The 16,596-nt window shown below is 30.6% G+C and overlaps 1 protein-coding gene across 1 annotated transcript; it reads right to left on the bottom strand.

The window, feature by feature from the left end:
- Nucleotides 1-582: 582 nt before the first annotated feature.
- LOC132732668 (putative tyrosinase-like protein tyr-3) lies at nt 583-6,531 on the bottom strand. The gene is made up of 9 exons (XM_060719172.1): nt 6,410-6,531; nt 5,915-6,049; nt 5,539-5,660; nt 5,298-5,406; nt 4,308-4,408; nt 3,859-4,132; nt 3,214-3,401; nt 1,656-2,077; nt 583-1,238 (listed from the first exon to the last, which is right to left on the bottom strand). Exons 2-9 carry the CDS (start codon nt 6,041-6,043, stop codon nt 1,108-1,110), a joined length of 1,476 nt encoding a protein of 491 aa, XP_060575155.1. The 5' UTR covers nt 6,044-6,049; nt 6,410-6,531; the 3' UTR covers nt 583-1,107.
- Between the last annotated feature and the right edge of the window lie 10,065 nt (nt 6,532-16,596).

The following is a 16,596-nucleotide window of genomic DNA, read 5'->3' as shown; positions in this document are numbered from 1 at the left end:
TCTACAAGCGGAATTCAATCTTCAACACTAAAATTGCTGGAATAAATTATCTGTTAAAGAGAGGTAATGTTAACGTGAAAACACCTCTCAAGCCTGCGATGTTCAACTTTCACAACTAAATGTGCTAGGATCAATGATCTCGGTGCACCAGTACAATATAACAACACTCTACAAACTGCATAAATGTTTCGCGCTGCAATTGATTTGGACCTGACCCGATAACGTTACCAGATATTACAAACACTTCAAAAGTCAGTATTAATTATGAAAGAGGCCATAGTACTTTTTACAAATTTCAGGTCTAATTTGATAGATTTAAAATGATATTGCCTTTTGGCGCATCTGCATTAAGATTTTTATTTGTTCTGTGCTTTTCTCACAAAGATTAACTTACTCGTTGAGCAAAATTAACTACACTAAATGAAATATGGAGAGCAAAATTAAGTTGCTTAGAACTAGGAATTGTAGTTTTTTTACTACAAAAAACAGACACTAGACTTGTAGAGACTTTATTAAAACTATTTACAATGAGGAAAATAATGAATACATAAGTCAAAGTATTAAAATACATACATGTTTATTGATTAGGATTTACCATCATTCACGAATTTTACCAAACACTTTGCTAATGCTGTTGACAAAGACATTTGTAACTAGATGAAGCCCTCACACAAGATTTCTCACGAATGTGTGACAACCATAACAAAAATAGTAAATACCTAAAAAAGCCAGTTTTAAGAATTGCACAAAACTTAGCTGTTTTAATATGATTTTAGATATCGGTTTCTGTTCATTCAAAATTGCGTCTCAATGTAAATATAGCTCTTGCACCTTAACATACAATTATAAATTTACATATAAGAAACCGGACATTATGTCAGACATCATTAACAGCTAACCAAACAAATGGGAAAAACAATATACACACACGCACACACACACACGCACGCACACACCAAAGTTCATAAATCCGGAGCATGCAAAATTAAATTCATATGATTGGCTTGTCGAGATAGATCGGATTAACACGTGTTAAATATTTCTTGTATGTACAACATTATCAAAGATAAGATGAAAATAATTCATTTGCGAGTTATATTATCATAGTTAACTCCTTCTCTTTCTAATTTGCCTCACTATTACTACAAATCCAATAGAAGCAACCGCTCCAAGTGTAACAAATCCAAAATTTTTAGCAGATGTATTTTTACTTTCTTCCTGTCTGGGTTCTTCTGCAACTATAAAATTGTAACAAAAATATCTTATAATGAAATAATTTGGCATGGCAGTAAAAATACATAAGCAAGTGTCAAACAATATACTTTACTTAATTTTAGATCTCTTTTAGAAAACTATCTGTAATGCGATACAAATTTAGGTAACATAAACTGAAATGGTGATTCTTCGTATAAAAAAAGGTATTTGGACCTTGTTTTGTAAAAATGATCAATTCTTAATACCCTCGTTTATATAAAACGTTTGACATATCATTGATAGATTTTGAATTGTACTAATGGAAGCAAATTCTCTGCATTTTACGAAGAATTGTCAGTTTATTGCATTGGATAAAAAACTTTTTTCGATTATTTTTAATGTATTAGAAACCTTTGCATGTCAAACAAATTTAAATAAAAAAAGGGCAATGAAAGACTTACTCTGTTCTTTGCTTTGCAAAATCTTTTCACATTCCTCTTTAGATGTTTTTATTGTCCTACCGTCGCCTTTAAGACCTACTATTTTCGTCCCAGATTCACAAGGTATTTGTGGTACAAGCTGATCTGTGACATTCACTTCACGTTTATTTCGTGTCGAGAATTCCTTTTTACAAGCCTCTACTGTTCGAGATAAACATCGTTTTTGGTCATCGCAGTAAAGATACTCTCCACTGCACGTACTGTCACAGGCAGGTTGGGGCTCATATTTATAAAACATTTGTGTCCAATTCCGCCAGAGTCCATCTACTGTCTTCAAGTGGCTATAACCAAATAATGCATCTTCGTGGCCTTGTCCTATAATGTTCTTCCATCCAATGTCATCTTTTGGCCTGTAATCTGTTTCAATGTCTATGTGGCCACAACTAAAATAATACTATAACGATTATAACAATACAGCAAAAAGTTCTATAGTTTCGGAATTGTAGACGGAAAGTAATACCTGAAAAATAAATGTTTCGTACACTTAATACTTTAAAAATGCAATTTGCTAAAGAATCATTGACAAAGTAGAGCTATTTCTTCATCATTTTTTTTATCACAAATCAACAATGAATTACATACATTTATTTTATGCTTTTGAGTGGATAACTGGTTTATCCGTGAAAATCATATTTGATAATTTCAAAGTGAAAATTATCATAATATAATTTCACACTTTTCAATGAAGAGACTATTTCTTAAGATTTTCCCCATGTGGTACCTCACTTCAATTTATTCTTATAATTCTAACATATATAGGACTGATTAGAGCAAAGCAAAGCTGTAATTGATAAGTAAATTAAATTTCAAACGTTATCAAAGAGAGAAAACATACTTCACTTCATTCAATTTACCGCTCTACCTTTTTTTAATTTTTTTTCGTAACTGTCTGTTAATTACACATCATGCAAAGGTGCTCTTGATGACATTTTGGCATATCTTAGGTCTTACTAGCAATAACTGTAAAACTGAGTAAAATCAATGACAGTCATCTGCCCCCCGAAGGATGAGTAAATAACCAAACGTTCATGAGACAGTCTTTCAAATAATTCCTGTCTTCAAATTTCCTAGTCGCTTATTGAATGAATGCGCATATGTCAACAATTAATTATTGTTTTCTACAATCCACGAGTAAGTATTCCTTCTTATGATATTTAAACTTATTTTTTAGCTCAAGACTACTTTTATTTATGAGAATTTTGTCTGAAATCGAGGCTACAAGTTGAGGAAACAGATTTTAATATTCAAGTTGATATTCAGGAAATTAATTTAAACTTGTTTTTAAGCACAAAATAAAAAGAATATTTGTTTGTTTGTTGTGTAAGATGTAATCTTTAATCTTGTGAGAATTTTACGCCACTCGTGAGAATACTGTTTTTAAAGCTCACTCGATGAAATAAAATTTCATCTTACACACAAACAAACAAATATCCTCTATTTCGTTGCACTTGTAGAAATTAAAGTTTTCATATACACTGACATCGTTGACATAACACAGAAACCTCAAATAGATATATACTTTTCTGTCTGATGCTCCCTAAATGACTCCCATATATAGTCAATAAATGCATGATGAAACCAAAATATCGGATCGTACGCCGAGTTTTCAACAACACCCATATCTCCTCCAATGTAGTCATGTACGCTATCGTGTAGAGTTTCAAGATTACGTTCATTTTTATCTTCTAAAATGCCCGTTGTTATGTCCTAAAATAAACAGATACTGTTTTTTTACTGTACTTTGTCACGAGATTATATGAGCCATATGATATCTGCACCTGCCAGATCAAAATGTTTGGATGTCTTAATACAATCGCCATGTTTAATCATACCATTTCTTTATTTTATTCAGATGTGATAGACTTTGTTACTATAATTTTCCTAGCTCCAACAAAGCAGTTTTATATGGTTTTTTTTCAATGACACCCATTGTACACATTTTGAATATCTTTATCTAGGCATTAATATCAACAGATATTCGTAAAAAAAAGATTGTATTACTAATATCTAACTATGTATAAAACTTAATGATTGTCTTAGCAAACACATAAATCGGTGACGAACAATTAAATATTGAATATAAATGATTTTTATTGCCAATCTTCGAATGATAAAATATTAGCTGTCCATATGGAATTGTAAATATTATCAAATAATCACATACCTTAAAACTACAAAACCCTTTTAAGTTTTGAATGTCTCTTTTGTTGATCAACCTTGTAGAATATGCCTTATCCGCCAGTTTCCTCGACAGAACGGAGCCATGAGCACCGTACATTAATTTGAAAGAACCTGATCTGACAGTACCGGTTTTTTCTCCAAAAAAGCATGGCGTCCACAACACAGCTTCAAAAGGTTGAACTATTTCTGTGTCAATTGTATAGTCCCAGTAAGGTAAGGATACACTCGGGTTAATTTTCTTCATTTCTTGTTCAAAGCTTCAATGTTAAAAATATCATAAAAGGGCATAAACAAGTGGAGTCTCCATCTTATTATTATCTCAAGGAAATTAGAACAATGTCCTGTTTTGTTAAAGAATTTAAAACAATAAATCTGTCATTTCAAAATTCATTTAGAATTATTCAAGACAGATTTTCGAAGCCTATTACTTACTGAGCAAGGAAGACCCGGTGCCATGGTAAAAATGCACCTCCCTTGTGAGCCCTTAATTTCACCTTCCCATGCAAACGTCCAAATGATTGAAGAACTCCTGTCTGCAAGGAAGAGAAAGGTGCTTGATAAATAAGTACAACATTAAAATGCCAAATGATAAGAATTATTTGAGAATGAAATATTCTTTCACACAGGCAACACAAATGCACTTGCAAATGTAGCTATCCTTAAAATGTTTCTATTTGAAGGAGCAACATTTCAAAGGAAATACGATTGCTTAAAATTCTATAACCCTATATACACCCTATGATAAGAATATGAAATATAAATTCACAAAAAATGCTCTGAATACTGTACATTTTGTTCTTATCCTGTATCATACCTATAAATAAAAATATTGTTCACGTTTTGAAAATTAGAACGTTCTATAGTTCAAATAAAAATATTTATAAAATATCTAGAAATATTGTGAAGGATATTAGTTCAGAAACGACTTAACAACATACCATATTTAAATGTTATAATTGTAACATATCTTGACATAAAGGCAAAACGAAAATTGTAAAATAGAATTCGTTTAAACTTTTCATAGTTCTTATGTTTTATTGGCCTACTTTTAATTAAAAAGTGCAATGATTAAACTAAGAAAACTTTGATTTCAGGAGTAAAATATTATGTTATAAAAGTTTTATAAATGTATATGTTTTGCTGTTAAATTTCTTCATTGTAACGAATATACCGAGAACTGTAATAAAAGTGTACAGCTGTGTGTAATTACATTTAGCAAATGGCATTTTTCATGTTTAAAACGACACTTTTTTAACCATAGCATCATCTTTTGCATTATTAATCATCTCAAATTTGGCATTGAAAATCGAATTCCTAGGAATTGTAGCATTTATAAGTGTTCACGAAATTATGCTCGGTGAAATATTCCTGGTTTTAAACAAAGGATATCTATGAGATCAATAACTTTGGAACTAGACTTACATCGTATAATTCTCGGAAAACGTCTACCACATTTTGCCATTCGACCTCTGACAATGTGCGAACTTCTCGTCTTATGCTTATGCCAAAGGATGGAGGCGTGTGGCCGAAACTAAAATTGCAACAATGTGAGATATACGTCAATTGAATGACCAAGGTTTGAAAGTAAATGTAATAATGATAATAATAATAACAACAAATATATGATCAGATGTTTAGAATATTTATAGAATGTTATAAGAACCTGTCATCCTTCACTTCTTCAAAAATTGCCCAATCATCATCTGTAAGATTGTTTGGCCCAAGTTTCTCGAAATATTCATGGCCACAAGCCATTTCTGCTTGCCGATCTATAGCCGGTGACATCTTTAAATCATAAATTAAAATGATAATTACTTGATACAGACACTTTGTTGGAACAATACTTTACAATTATCAAAATAATAATTATAATATTTATGTGATTATATTATAGGAGATACCTGTTTATGGACATAGCAATCTCACACTGTAAGTAAGATGTACGTATTTTAACTTATCATTACTTATTTAAGAATATCAAAACAGATTGATGCTACTTTTTGTAATAAATAAATATAGATAAATAGAGTTAAACTTACTCTAGACCTTTGAATGCATGTTTCAATTTCAGACTTCGCACTATCTGGAAGATCAATCTTAAATTCATATGCATCGATGTAGTTCGAAACTAAAGTGATAAGCGTCAATTTTGCTAGATTGTAGAACATATTTGCCTACAACACAAAAAGGTCCGTATGATTTGATCAGAAAATAGGAAATTGATCAAGGTAAGTGGTAATTGGGAAAAATAATTAAAATAAGTTAAAAATAAACACCATAATAAATAAATGAAAGGAATAAAATAAAAAATGTAAACTGCTTAATACAAGTTAGCAGATGACAATAAAATTGTATTTGTTATGAATTTGATTACATTGAAGGCTTGAATTCCAAACATTGTTTTCCATAACTTTTATTAAATCTAAAAATTCTAAAATCCAATAATTCTTGAATTAAATCAATTTAGGTAAAACAATTATTGATCATGTCCGGAAAAAAGAAAGCAACAATAAAAAGTCAAGTAAAGCGTGTACCTTGTCGTTGCCTAGTTTTCTTCGATCGGATTTATCTCTGCTTTGCCCAAGTTACTGTCTACGCAGATTCCCTAACAATATCTAATAGGTATTAAAATGATAGTTTTTAAAATATCTGTTATCTCAAAATATTTAATTTATCTACAGGTCAAAGGTAATTAAGTAAATCAGATGATATGTATAAAGTTATGTAGATATTATAGTGACATCAGATGTCAGATGTTTTGAATAATTTCAATGCAGATGTAAATTACCTTGTAGGCATGATTATATCAATTTGTCATAAAATTATATTCTGTCCTTTATAGACCTTTGCTGTTGAATTTTTATAATATAATTCTGGAGAGGGTAGATCCTTTAAGGTAGCTCGCTTCTTTCCGACCGAAAGTTGACAACATCTCAGATCTTGATGATTTTTGGTATAAAATATGTAGATAAGTAAGCTTTACTTCTGCGGCATTATTTTTAAAATTAATAGCGTTACTATGACGTCAAAGCGCCCTCTATCGGTGGCGGCGAAATTGGGTGAACACCTTCAATAATCGAAATAAATTATCTTCGTCATATTTCGCTTTCTTTGTAAAACAGATAAATACGTAACTGATTTCCAACTAATCCACACCACAATCATATGACTTTCTATGTAAAGGGATAGTACTGAACTAAATTAATGACAAGCTACATGTAATATTACGTATATTAAGATTAAGTTAAGTATTTAGTAAAAAGATTAATAAATAGTATAACCTGATTTAAAAAATGTTACGTAATTAATTCAATTTTAATTCTTTATTCATTTGAAAACATGCTTTTATATGAATATAAACAGCATTAACAAATAACAAAACAATAAGAGCTCATAAAATTTATGTAACAAGCAATTACAAATTCAAGTGCACACACATTTGACACAGGTTTAATACTAAAATATTATGCTTTTTGAGATACTACCAAAATAAAATATGAGAAAGAATGACAATTATGAGAGGGCAAACTTTATAAAACAATAATTAAACAATATTTTCCCGTTCCTTATGCATGCTTTACATTAATACGTATTTATCAGTTGTCTTGTCCATTATTTTTGGCAGGAGATTAACTTCATTTTTTTATTGCTGTGTCAAAAATAAATAAATACAGATTCAAAAAAAATAAGGAATAAAATTAAGAATAAAACAAAATAAGATAAAATACAGATTCAAATAAAATAAAGAATAATACAAAATAATATAAAATACCATATGAACTGCATAAATGTATTTGGGACTAAAGTGATATGGAATTGCATTTATAAAGTCATGTAGATACGGATCCAAGGTCCGACCCGAATTTTACCTGCCAAAAGGTAACCTATAAATTTTGAATTTAGTATTTCATTGAATGATATTACATATGTATGTAAGTCGATTAAGTGATGTTTACTTTTGTTATGCATGGGAGGCCAATGAGACCAGTAAATGGAGAAAAATATTGATGTTGCTGTCCAAATAAATGATCATATCTTTCAGACGAGATTGACTGACTGATGAGGTTTGCAACTCGGACTGGTACCTGGCACATACAAATGCGTTCTTTTCGTTTCAATATTTCACATACAAATTTTAAATTAGACTTTCTGATTCCTTTTTTCAATTTTGTATATTAATGAAAATACCCGGTGAAATATAAATTACATTATAATACATAAGACGTAAGGCTCAACAAATGACATAGAAAAGAATAATTAATTTAGTTTTGTCTTTTAATTGACGGTTTTGTCTTTTTAAGTCTTGTCTGTTATATGCAAGTTTCATAACCTCAGATCCCCTTCCAAAATTTTATTTTATTTAGTTCCGCTAATTGATTTCTCGCTTACAGCACACGCATTCCTTTACTTGGGGGCCATACGCCGCTTTTCATGACATTGCAGTACCGTGACATATTGAAGGTTCCATAATAACCACCGTATGTACACATCTGCGGAGGTTTCTAAATTTTAAATTTCATCATTACCATTATTAAATGTAGAATTCTTTTAAAGCCGGTGCTAGGGGCGTGGACGGTAACATGCACTTTCCAGTACCGTGCATGTACAGTCTCAATCAAACCGAACCTGCAACATTTTCTATTTTGCTGTGTTGGCCTTTCTTTAGGGATTCTGATTTTCTCTATTATAGTAGAACTCCAATATAAATAAAATTCTGGAAAGGGCAGATCCTTTAAGAGCAATAAAAGCAAAAGCAAGTAGTTTAAAGCTGCAAAATTCGGTTTCATTGAGTTTGTTAAACAGAGATAACGGAGTAATGGAGGCCAAAACTTCATTCAAGCCCCTTTTTATTAGATGAACACCTTTAATAATCGAAATTCATTATCTTCATCAAATTTCGCTTTCTTTGTAAAACAGATAAATACGTTACTGATTTCCAACTAATCCACACACTCATATGACTTTTTATGTAAAGGGATAGTACTGAACCACATGACAAGCTACATGTAATATTACATATATTAAGATTAAGTAAAGTATTTAGTAAAAATGTTAATAAATAGTATAACCTGATTTAAAAAATGTTACGTATTTTTTTAACTTTAATTCTTTATTCATTTGAAAACATACTTTTATATGAATATAAACAACATTACCAATAAACCTCTTAATCTCATATAGACGTGTTTTGATGACTTTTCGCCCCCCCCCCCCTCCTTTCAGGAATCAAACAGTGTAAATATGCTCTAGTTAGGCCCCAAACACTGTTTTTAGTTTGAGAAATGTTGATAAAAAAGGGATCACTTTTTCGGCGGCGCCCACTATTTAAAATGTACATCAAGGGGTTGCCAGAAGGGGAATGTACCCCCCTTCAGTTTCGGGGATTTGAAGGGGGCGGCAGCCCCTCTCATTTCCCTGAAAATTTAGGACATGTGACAGGCTAAAAATGGCCTTAGGTCGATCGTAAGGTAACGTGTCACCAACACTGATAAGCCTTTTACTCTATCTCAATCCATTGAGAAGTTGCAAAACTTTGAAAACAGTTTTGATGGAAAAAACAATGCAAAATAGTGATTTTGGCAATTTTGAGATGTCCCCCGTTGCCATGGTAACAGGAAATTTAAGATTAAGCATGCTGTTACAGAGGCTATGGTCCAGTGAATGTTTGTGCCAAGTTTGGGGGGGGGGGGCTTGACTCCAATGATTGTATTTGTTTGTATCGTCCATATTCAAAAGAATATGTATCGTGGGGTTGCGAAGAAAAAAAGCCTGTATTTGCTTTAATGGTCTAAGCTTGTTCAACTGTTTGTGAAGTATGGGACAGTGCTTTATTTAACTTGGCCTATTGGCATACTTAAGGACCTCAAATTTTCCAAACATTATCATCTGATATTCTTTTTAAGACTTAACTTGATATCTTGTTTTTCATTTTTTATAAAACAAACAAAAATGTTATTTTGGATTGGAGGTGTTTTCATCTAAAGAGTAATTCTGTTGCTGATTTCGAACTAATCCATGCAATCATACATGATGGCTTTCTTATTGATAAGATAAAGATAAAGTTTAGGTTGTAACGTACTGTACAGCATAATAACTTTTATATGAAAAAAATAGATAAGTGATAATTAATATAATGGTTTGATGTATCGAAAATGGAGAGACGATTAAGATCGAAAATAATATTTTGTCTGATATTTTATTACTTAACTTTATTTTTAAGAACATTATTTTTTAATAATTTGTGTATTATTTTTGGTTATTGCTCTGGAGAAAGTCTATAAAAAATAAGAAGGGTAACAAATTTTTGAATCCCATCAGTCCTGGTTAATTTAATTATTTTTAAATAGACGTGATACATACTAATAGACAGTTTTCAGACAACTACAGAATTATTTAAATTAAACATTAATCAGCGAAGAACTAGTTTTTTAGTCTTCTAGTTAGTGTTCCCGTTCCCCTACGACGCGTTGCGGTATTCGCTTGATTGAAACGCTATCTAATCAAATCACTTCTCTTAATGATATAAAATACGACAGTATATCATGGTAATTATATGATTATATAAATCTTTGTGTGTTATAATTTAAAAAGCGGTTAGACTCTACTGATATTTCACTTCAAAGTGTTTTAAATTGATTATTTTATTAAAATTGCCTTTTTGACACCAACTTTGTTCTCATTTTTCATTTCAATGATAACATTTAGCTATTGATCAGTAAGTAAATAAGAATAATCAATTTTTTATAATAACCGAGTACAGTTCACGCTAATTGTGAGACGAACCCTAAATGACGTCTGTATGGGCGCCGCCATTTTGAAATGGACGTCACGTCAGGTTACAACGTAAGTCAACGGGAAAAAATATAATTTTATGGAAAAAATGAAAAACATGCCTAGAGATATTGACGTCAGGGTTAACATGACATTATTTTTAAATGATTTTACTATTATATTAAATAAAAAATGGAATGTTCAAATTTGATGGGACAGACTATAGTATATGAATTGTCTGACTGGAGTTAAAACTAGGTTTAAGTTGATGTAGAACTGCATAAAAACATGATAAGTATAATAGTCCTATCAAAATGTATGTTCAATTACTATAAATTACAAGTTTTGTTTTTGAGATTCGCTCAATGCTCTCTATATCATATATAATATTAAGGTGATATAAAGTAGCTCAAATCCGCCTGTGTTCTGTCAATCTATCGAATACAAGTGTTTTATTATATACTTATAAATGAAATATTGAGAAATATTGATGAAATAAAATGCGTATTTTCATTTTCCGTATTTTCACTGTAAAAATTATTTTTCACTGCAGTGAAACATATTTTCCGTATTTTCACTGGTGTCTTGCCGGACTACTTTCTTTTAAATGCTGCCAGTACAGAAAATTTAAGGGAAAGTCTTTCAAATATTATCCCAAAAAAAGTGAAAAATGTATATAATAAACAGAAAATTCAAGTTTTTCTATAATTACATGATTTATTTTCATCTTGTGGCATGAAAATTACCATATTTCACTCGTGGCTACCGCCACTCATGAAATATTTATTTTCATACCACTCGATGACAATAAATCATGTATTAGATGTCGAGTCCAAGGTTTTGGCCGATGAACATGATGAATGAGAGTCAAGATTGCGTCCATGTAAGATATGTTTGTGTTTTTGGCTTAGCGTTTAGAGAGATTAAACTCCATGACAGATAGATTTCCTATAAGACAATATTTTCTTGGCGGGATTTCTATTAACAACGGAAGCTAGTGTGGATTTTAATCATAGGTTTAATTTCGAATCCTACCTGAAATATATTTTACAGATCGTTGTTTTCAATGTGTATTATTTGAAAAGAGCAAATTGCCCCACTACGCGCTAGGGCTCATGCATCAAATTAAGTATTTATTCTCGGCGTCACTGTCTACTTTCCAGGGCCACTCCCATCGGCTCAGTCAGAATATCGGCAGATTGTTACATACGCGCTGATCTCGCGCCACGTTCAAAGTTACCCGAGCGGCAGATTCCGCCTAAGAACAAAACGTGTTAAACACAGAAACTCAGGGCCAGGCCCTGAATCTTGCTCAGCGCTTGTCATATTGATTTATTCAGGGAAACATACATAAACACATACAATATTGTCACATATATCAACATGCATATAAAACACAAAAATGCAACAAAGATAAATATAGACATGTTACTTATCACGCGCAATATACATGTATATCGTGTACAAACCAGTTCTCAAACCTTTAAACCTCTAAGCATTCAAGAAGTCTTAATTAGTGTAAATAAAAATTATATCTTTATAAAAATTATTCACATATGTACACTTTAATCTTAATTTAACATTTCTGTGAAACTTGACTGAAATTCAACAATTAAAACAGCTCTATTTCCATCCTTGAAAAAGACAACCCTCTTCTGTAAAAAAATCTGGAAACAAAGTGATACATTAATCACAACATACATGTAATTACATGAAAACTGCATACTCGGTGTGAATGAGTCTGTACATGAGGGATAATGAATAAGTGCAACATCCCTCACGCCCCCTAGCACCGGCTTGAGCGGTACGGCTTCTTAAAATAAATAACCTAATCAAGAATCTCAAAGTGCTACTGTTTAGTTTAATGAAGTGATTGTCATATGACTTTCACATAACAAGAGCTTTAAGATTTCAAAGGTATATAATAGCAATTTGTATGAAATTACATTAAGTGATAATTAACATATGTAAATATCCTTTCCTATGCATTGTTTTCATTTTACAGCAGCAGACATGTCTATCAGAAACTAAACTTTATGCGCACAAGTTGATGACAACAGAGGCACTGCAATTAAAAAGTAACCAGCTCATGAATGAAAGGTTTGAGTATAGATTGGGTGTGAGATCTTGTAGGATATATTTATAAACTGGCTACTGGATCTGGACCTGGATGGTACGTTGCATTTCAGGAAATAAGCAACGGGAGCTAGAGAGGAGTTAGTCCAAATGTAATAAGGCTGGTTTAAAGCCGTCTACTATCTTTGCTTGAGCAACACTATCACTCTATTTATTTCAATCGACAATTGTTCGTGGGAAAAATGATTATAACATAGAGTTTTACACTGCACAGCTTTAAATTTAAGCATTTAGAGTGATTTATTATCTGTTTTTTTAATGTTTTGTTAGCACAATTCTCAATAGTCTTAGCCTTCACTCTTCGTATGTTTACTCGGACAGGCGTCAATTAAGTAGTCTTGGAAAGGCAGGGCTGAAATAAGCCCCCAACCACCTTATAAAACATCGTCAGTCTGTTTGCTTTCCTTCGGTCCTTGAATGGAGACCTGTAGTTTCACAAAGCATTTGTGGGATGCACACTGGGACCTGGTGGTAAAGTCGACTGTAATAAACCTAGCGGACTGTTTCTGGGCCTTCTCAAGCTAGTCAATGTCTCTCTGGAGATATGGATTCCAGACGATCGAAATATATTCCAGGGTAGAGCGTATCAGAGACAGGAATGCTGTTTTGCAACAAGATTCAGGACCGTATTCCAGGTCCCTTCTTAGAAATCCTAGAGTAGACTTTGCCTTCTTAGTAATCTTGCTTATATGGGTACTCAATTTCAGGTCGTCGGATATTATGACTCTCTGGTACTTGTTGAAGGGTGTGGTTATCCAACTGGTAAAATCTAGACGATTAATGGTTGATATTATTACACAGTTATTTCATATGTGATTTGGGAACAGTCAAACAATTGTCCCTCGGTGTCGGGGATAGTGTTTTGAACTGTTGCCCAAGGCCGTAGGCCGAGGGCAACAGTTCAAAACACTATCCCCGACACCGAAGGACAATTGTTTGACTGTTCCCAAATCAAGCATGAAATAACTGTTTTATTACCTGATCAACTACTGTTTTAACAGTAGTTGTAGAAGAAAAAAAGGAACAAGAAAATAGTTTTGCACATAATATTATGTTAATAATTAAACTTAATATTTTAACTATGTCACGTCACGTCTGGTTTATGATCAAGATCGATGGACTCTTCAAGTGGGAATCCTCTATGATATGACGTCAATGACTTCAGAGCACGCGAGGGAAACAGTCGAAACTATTGACCGGTCAACAGTTCGCGAACGTTGACGTTTTTAGAATTTCAGAAAACAGTAAATAATAACAAATTACATTTATATAAGGTATCAGGTAATAAATTAAAATGTTAATAATAATTACTGGTATAACTGTAGCAGCAAAAAAATTTTATAATAAGGTTAGTTTTTTACTCTAACTTTTCAAAAGGTTAAATTGTTACTTTATCGTATTTAATATTGATGATAAAATATTTGATACTATAATTTTTAATCTTTTCAGATTTTTTTATGAAAAATAAGTGACATAGATAGAAAAACAATACCATTAGTTTTACAATCCATGTCGTATGTATTTTATATTCTTTTCGACTTTTCATTTTTCTTTAAAAGGCATATAAGCAAGAGATTGTATTTTGTGTGTTTTTTGTTGTTGTTGTTGTTTTTATATATATATATATATATATATATATATATATATATATATATATATATATATATATATATATATATATATATATATATATATATATATATATATAGTTTTTTCTATTATTAATAGAACACATTCAAAAGGTTATTTTTTCTCACTTATGTTGTTTCTCAATACAACTTTCGAATTTTGCGGTACAATATTTAAAACCACGGAGCAAAAAGAAAAAAGTTAAATACTAAACTAATATACATGGAAATTGTATGTATACTTCTAAAGTATAAGAAACAACTTTAATAATTTTAGTAATAAAATACACTATGGATAATTATAAAATAGATAACAAGTTAACATGAGTTTTACATTTAAATGTATCCAATTAAGAATATTTTTGTTTTATTTGTGGAAGCATTATTTACTGAAGTTTATTATATTGAAGTAATAAAAAGCATACTATATAAAGTTAAAAAATAAGAGTAAGCAAAAGAGCACATATATTGATTGCTTAATAAAATTGCATTTATAATTCTGTCACTTTTTTAAAGTCTACTTTGTATATTTTTTTGAGGTTAGCAATATATGGATCACATTACATGTAAATGAAAAACAATCAACAGTTTGTTTTCGTAATTGTTTTTTTTTTCAGTTTAATAGGTGAGCTGGTTTTGTTTTTTGTGTATTATGGTTTTATACTTTTAAGTATGAGGTTGGTTTGCTCTTCATGGAAACTACAATAATTACTTTAAATGTTAGAGGGTTAGGAAATAGTCAAAAACGAAAACAATTATTTAATTGGCTGGATTCACAACCATATTCTATTTATATGTTACAAGAAACCCACTTAACAAATCCATATGAACCTTTGAAAAATGAATGGAATGGCACACATTTTTTCAGTGGAAATAAATCTAACAAAGCAGGCGTTGCATTTTTGATTAAAAACGATTGTAATATTAAAATTTTAAATAAAAAAGAATTGATTATAGGAAAATTAATAATGATTGATGTAAAAATAAATGACAAGGATTTCACAATGATTAATATTTATTGACCAAATGATGATAACATATATATTTTTGATATACTTGAAAAGTTTATTCTTGAAAATGACGACAAGAACATTTTAATCGGTGGCGATTTCAATACAGTAATTAATACATCTTTGGATAAAAAGAATGGAAATCTTCATACAAGTAGAAAATGTAGAGATAAGATAAAAAACATAATTGAAACATGTAATCTAATTGACATTTGGCGTTTTAAACACCCTGAAAAGAGGCAATTTACATGGCACTCTAATGGAAAACCAGTCATATACTGTAGACTTGATTACTTTCTTATATCCGATTCGCTTAGAAACATCATTTCAAAAAGTAATATTTCACATGGCTTTAAAACAGATCATTCTCTAGTTACTTTGACATTTAATGATAATGCAATGCAAAAAGGACCTGGATACTTTAAAATGAACAGTGCTTTATTATTAGATGAAGTTTATCAAAGTCAAATTAAAGAAATTATTCAAACAACAGCAGAAATAAATAAAACATCAAATCCAAATACTTTGTGGGAAATAATAAAAGGTGCAATAAGAAATGAAACAATACGTTATGCAAGTTTTAAGAAAAAGAAAGAAAAAGAACAAGAGTTAAATTTGATCGATGAAATAAAACAATTAGAAGAAAAAATACTAACAATTGATTCCTATAAAGAAAGTGAAGATGAAAATAAGTTAAAAAATGAAATTTTATTAAAAAAACAAAAACTTGATGAAATTTATGAATATCGTGTAAATGGCTCAATTTTAAGAGCAAGAGCTATTCATGTAGAACATAACGAAAAAAATAGTAAATATTTTGCAAACTTAGAAAAAAGACAAGCCGAGAAAAAAGTTATACATAAATTAAAAGTAGAAAATAAAGAAATAACAGAAATAAAAGAAATATTAAAAGAAGAAAAATCCTTTTATGAATGTTTGTATAGATATAGAACTTCTCAAAACTCAAATATTAATTTTTTTGATACAGATATAAAATTATTAAATGAAGAAGAAAAGATCACATGTGAAGGGAAAATTAATGAATATGAATGTAAAATAGCTTTATCAGAAATGAAAAATAATAAAAGTCCAGGATCTGATGGTTTAACAGTTGAATTCTATAAATTATTTTGGAATAGCATAAAAGACTATTATCTAGCTTCCATTAATTACTCT

The sequence above is a fragment of the Ruditapes philippinarum genome, unplaced genomic scaffold (genome assembly GCF_026571515.1).
Source record: "Ruditapes philippinarum isolate M1 unplaced genomic scaffold, ASM2657151v2 ctg3967_1_1_1_1, whole genome shotgun sequence".
NCBI lineage: Eukaryota > Metazoa > Mollusca > Bivalvia > Venerida > Veneridae > Ruditapes > Ruditapes philippinarum.
This window is presented reverse-complemented; position numbering and strand designations above follow the sequence as displayed.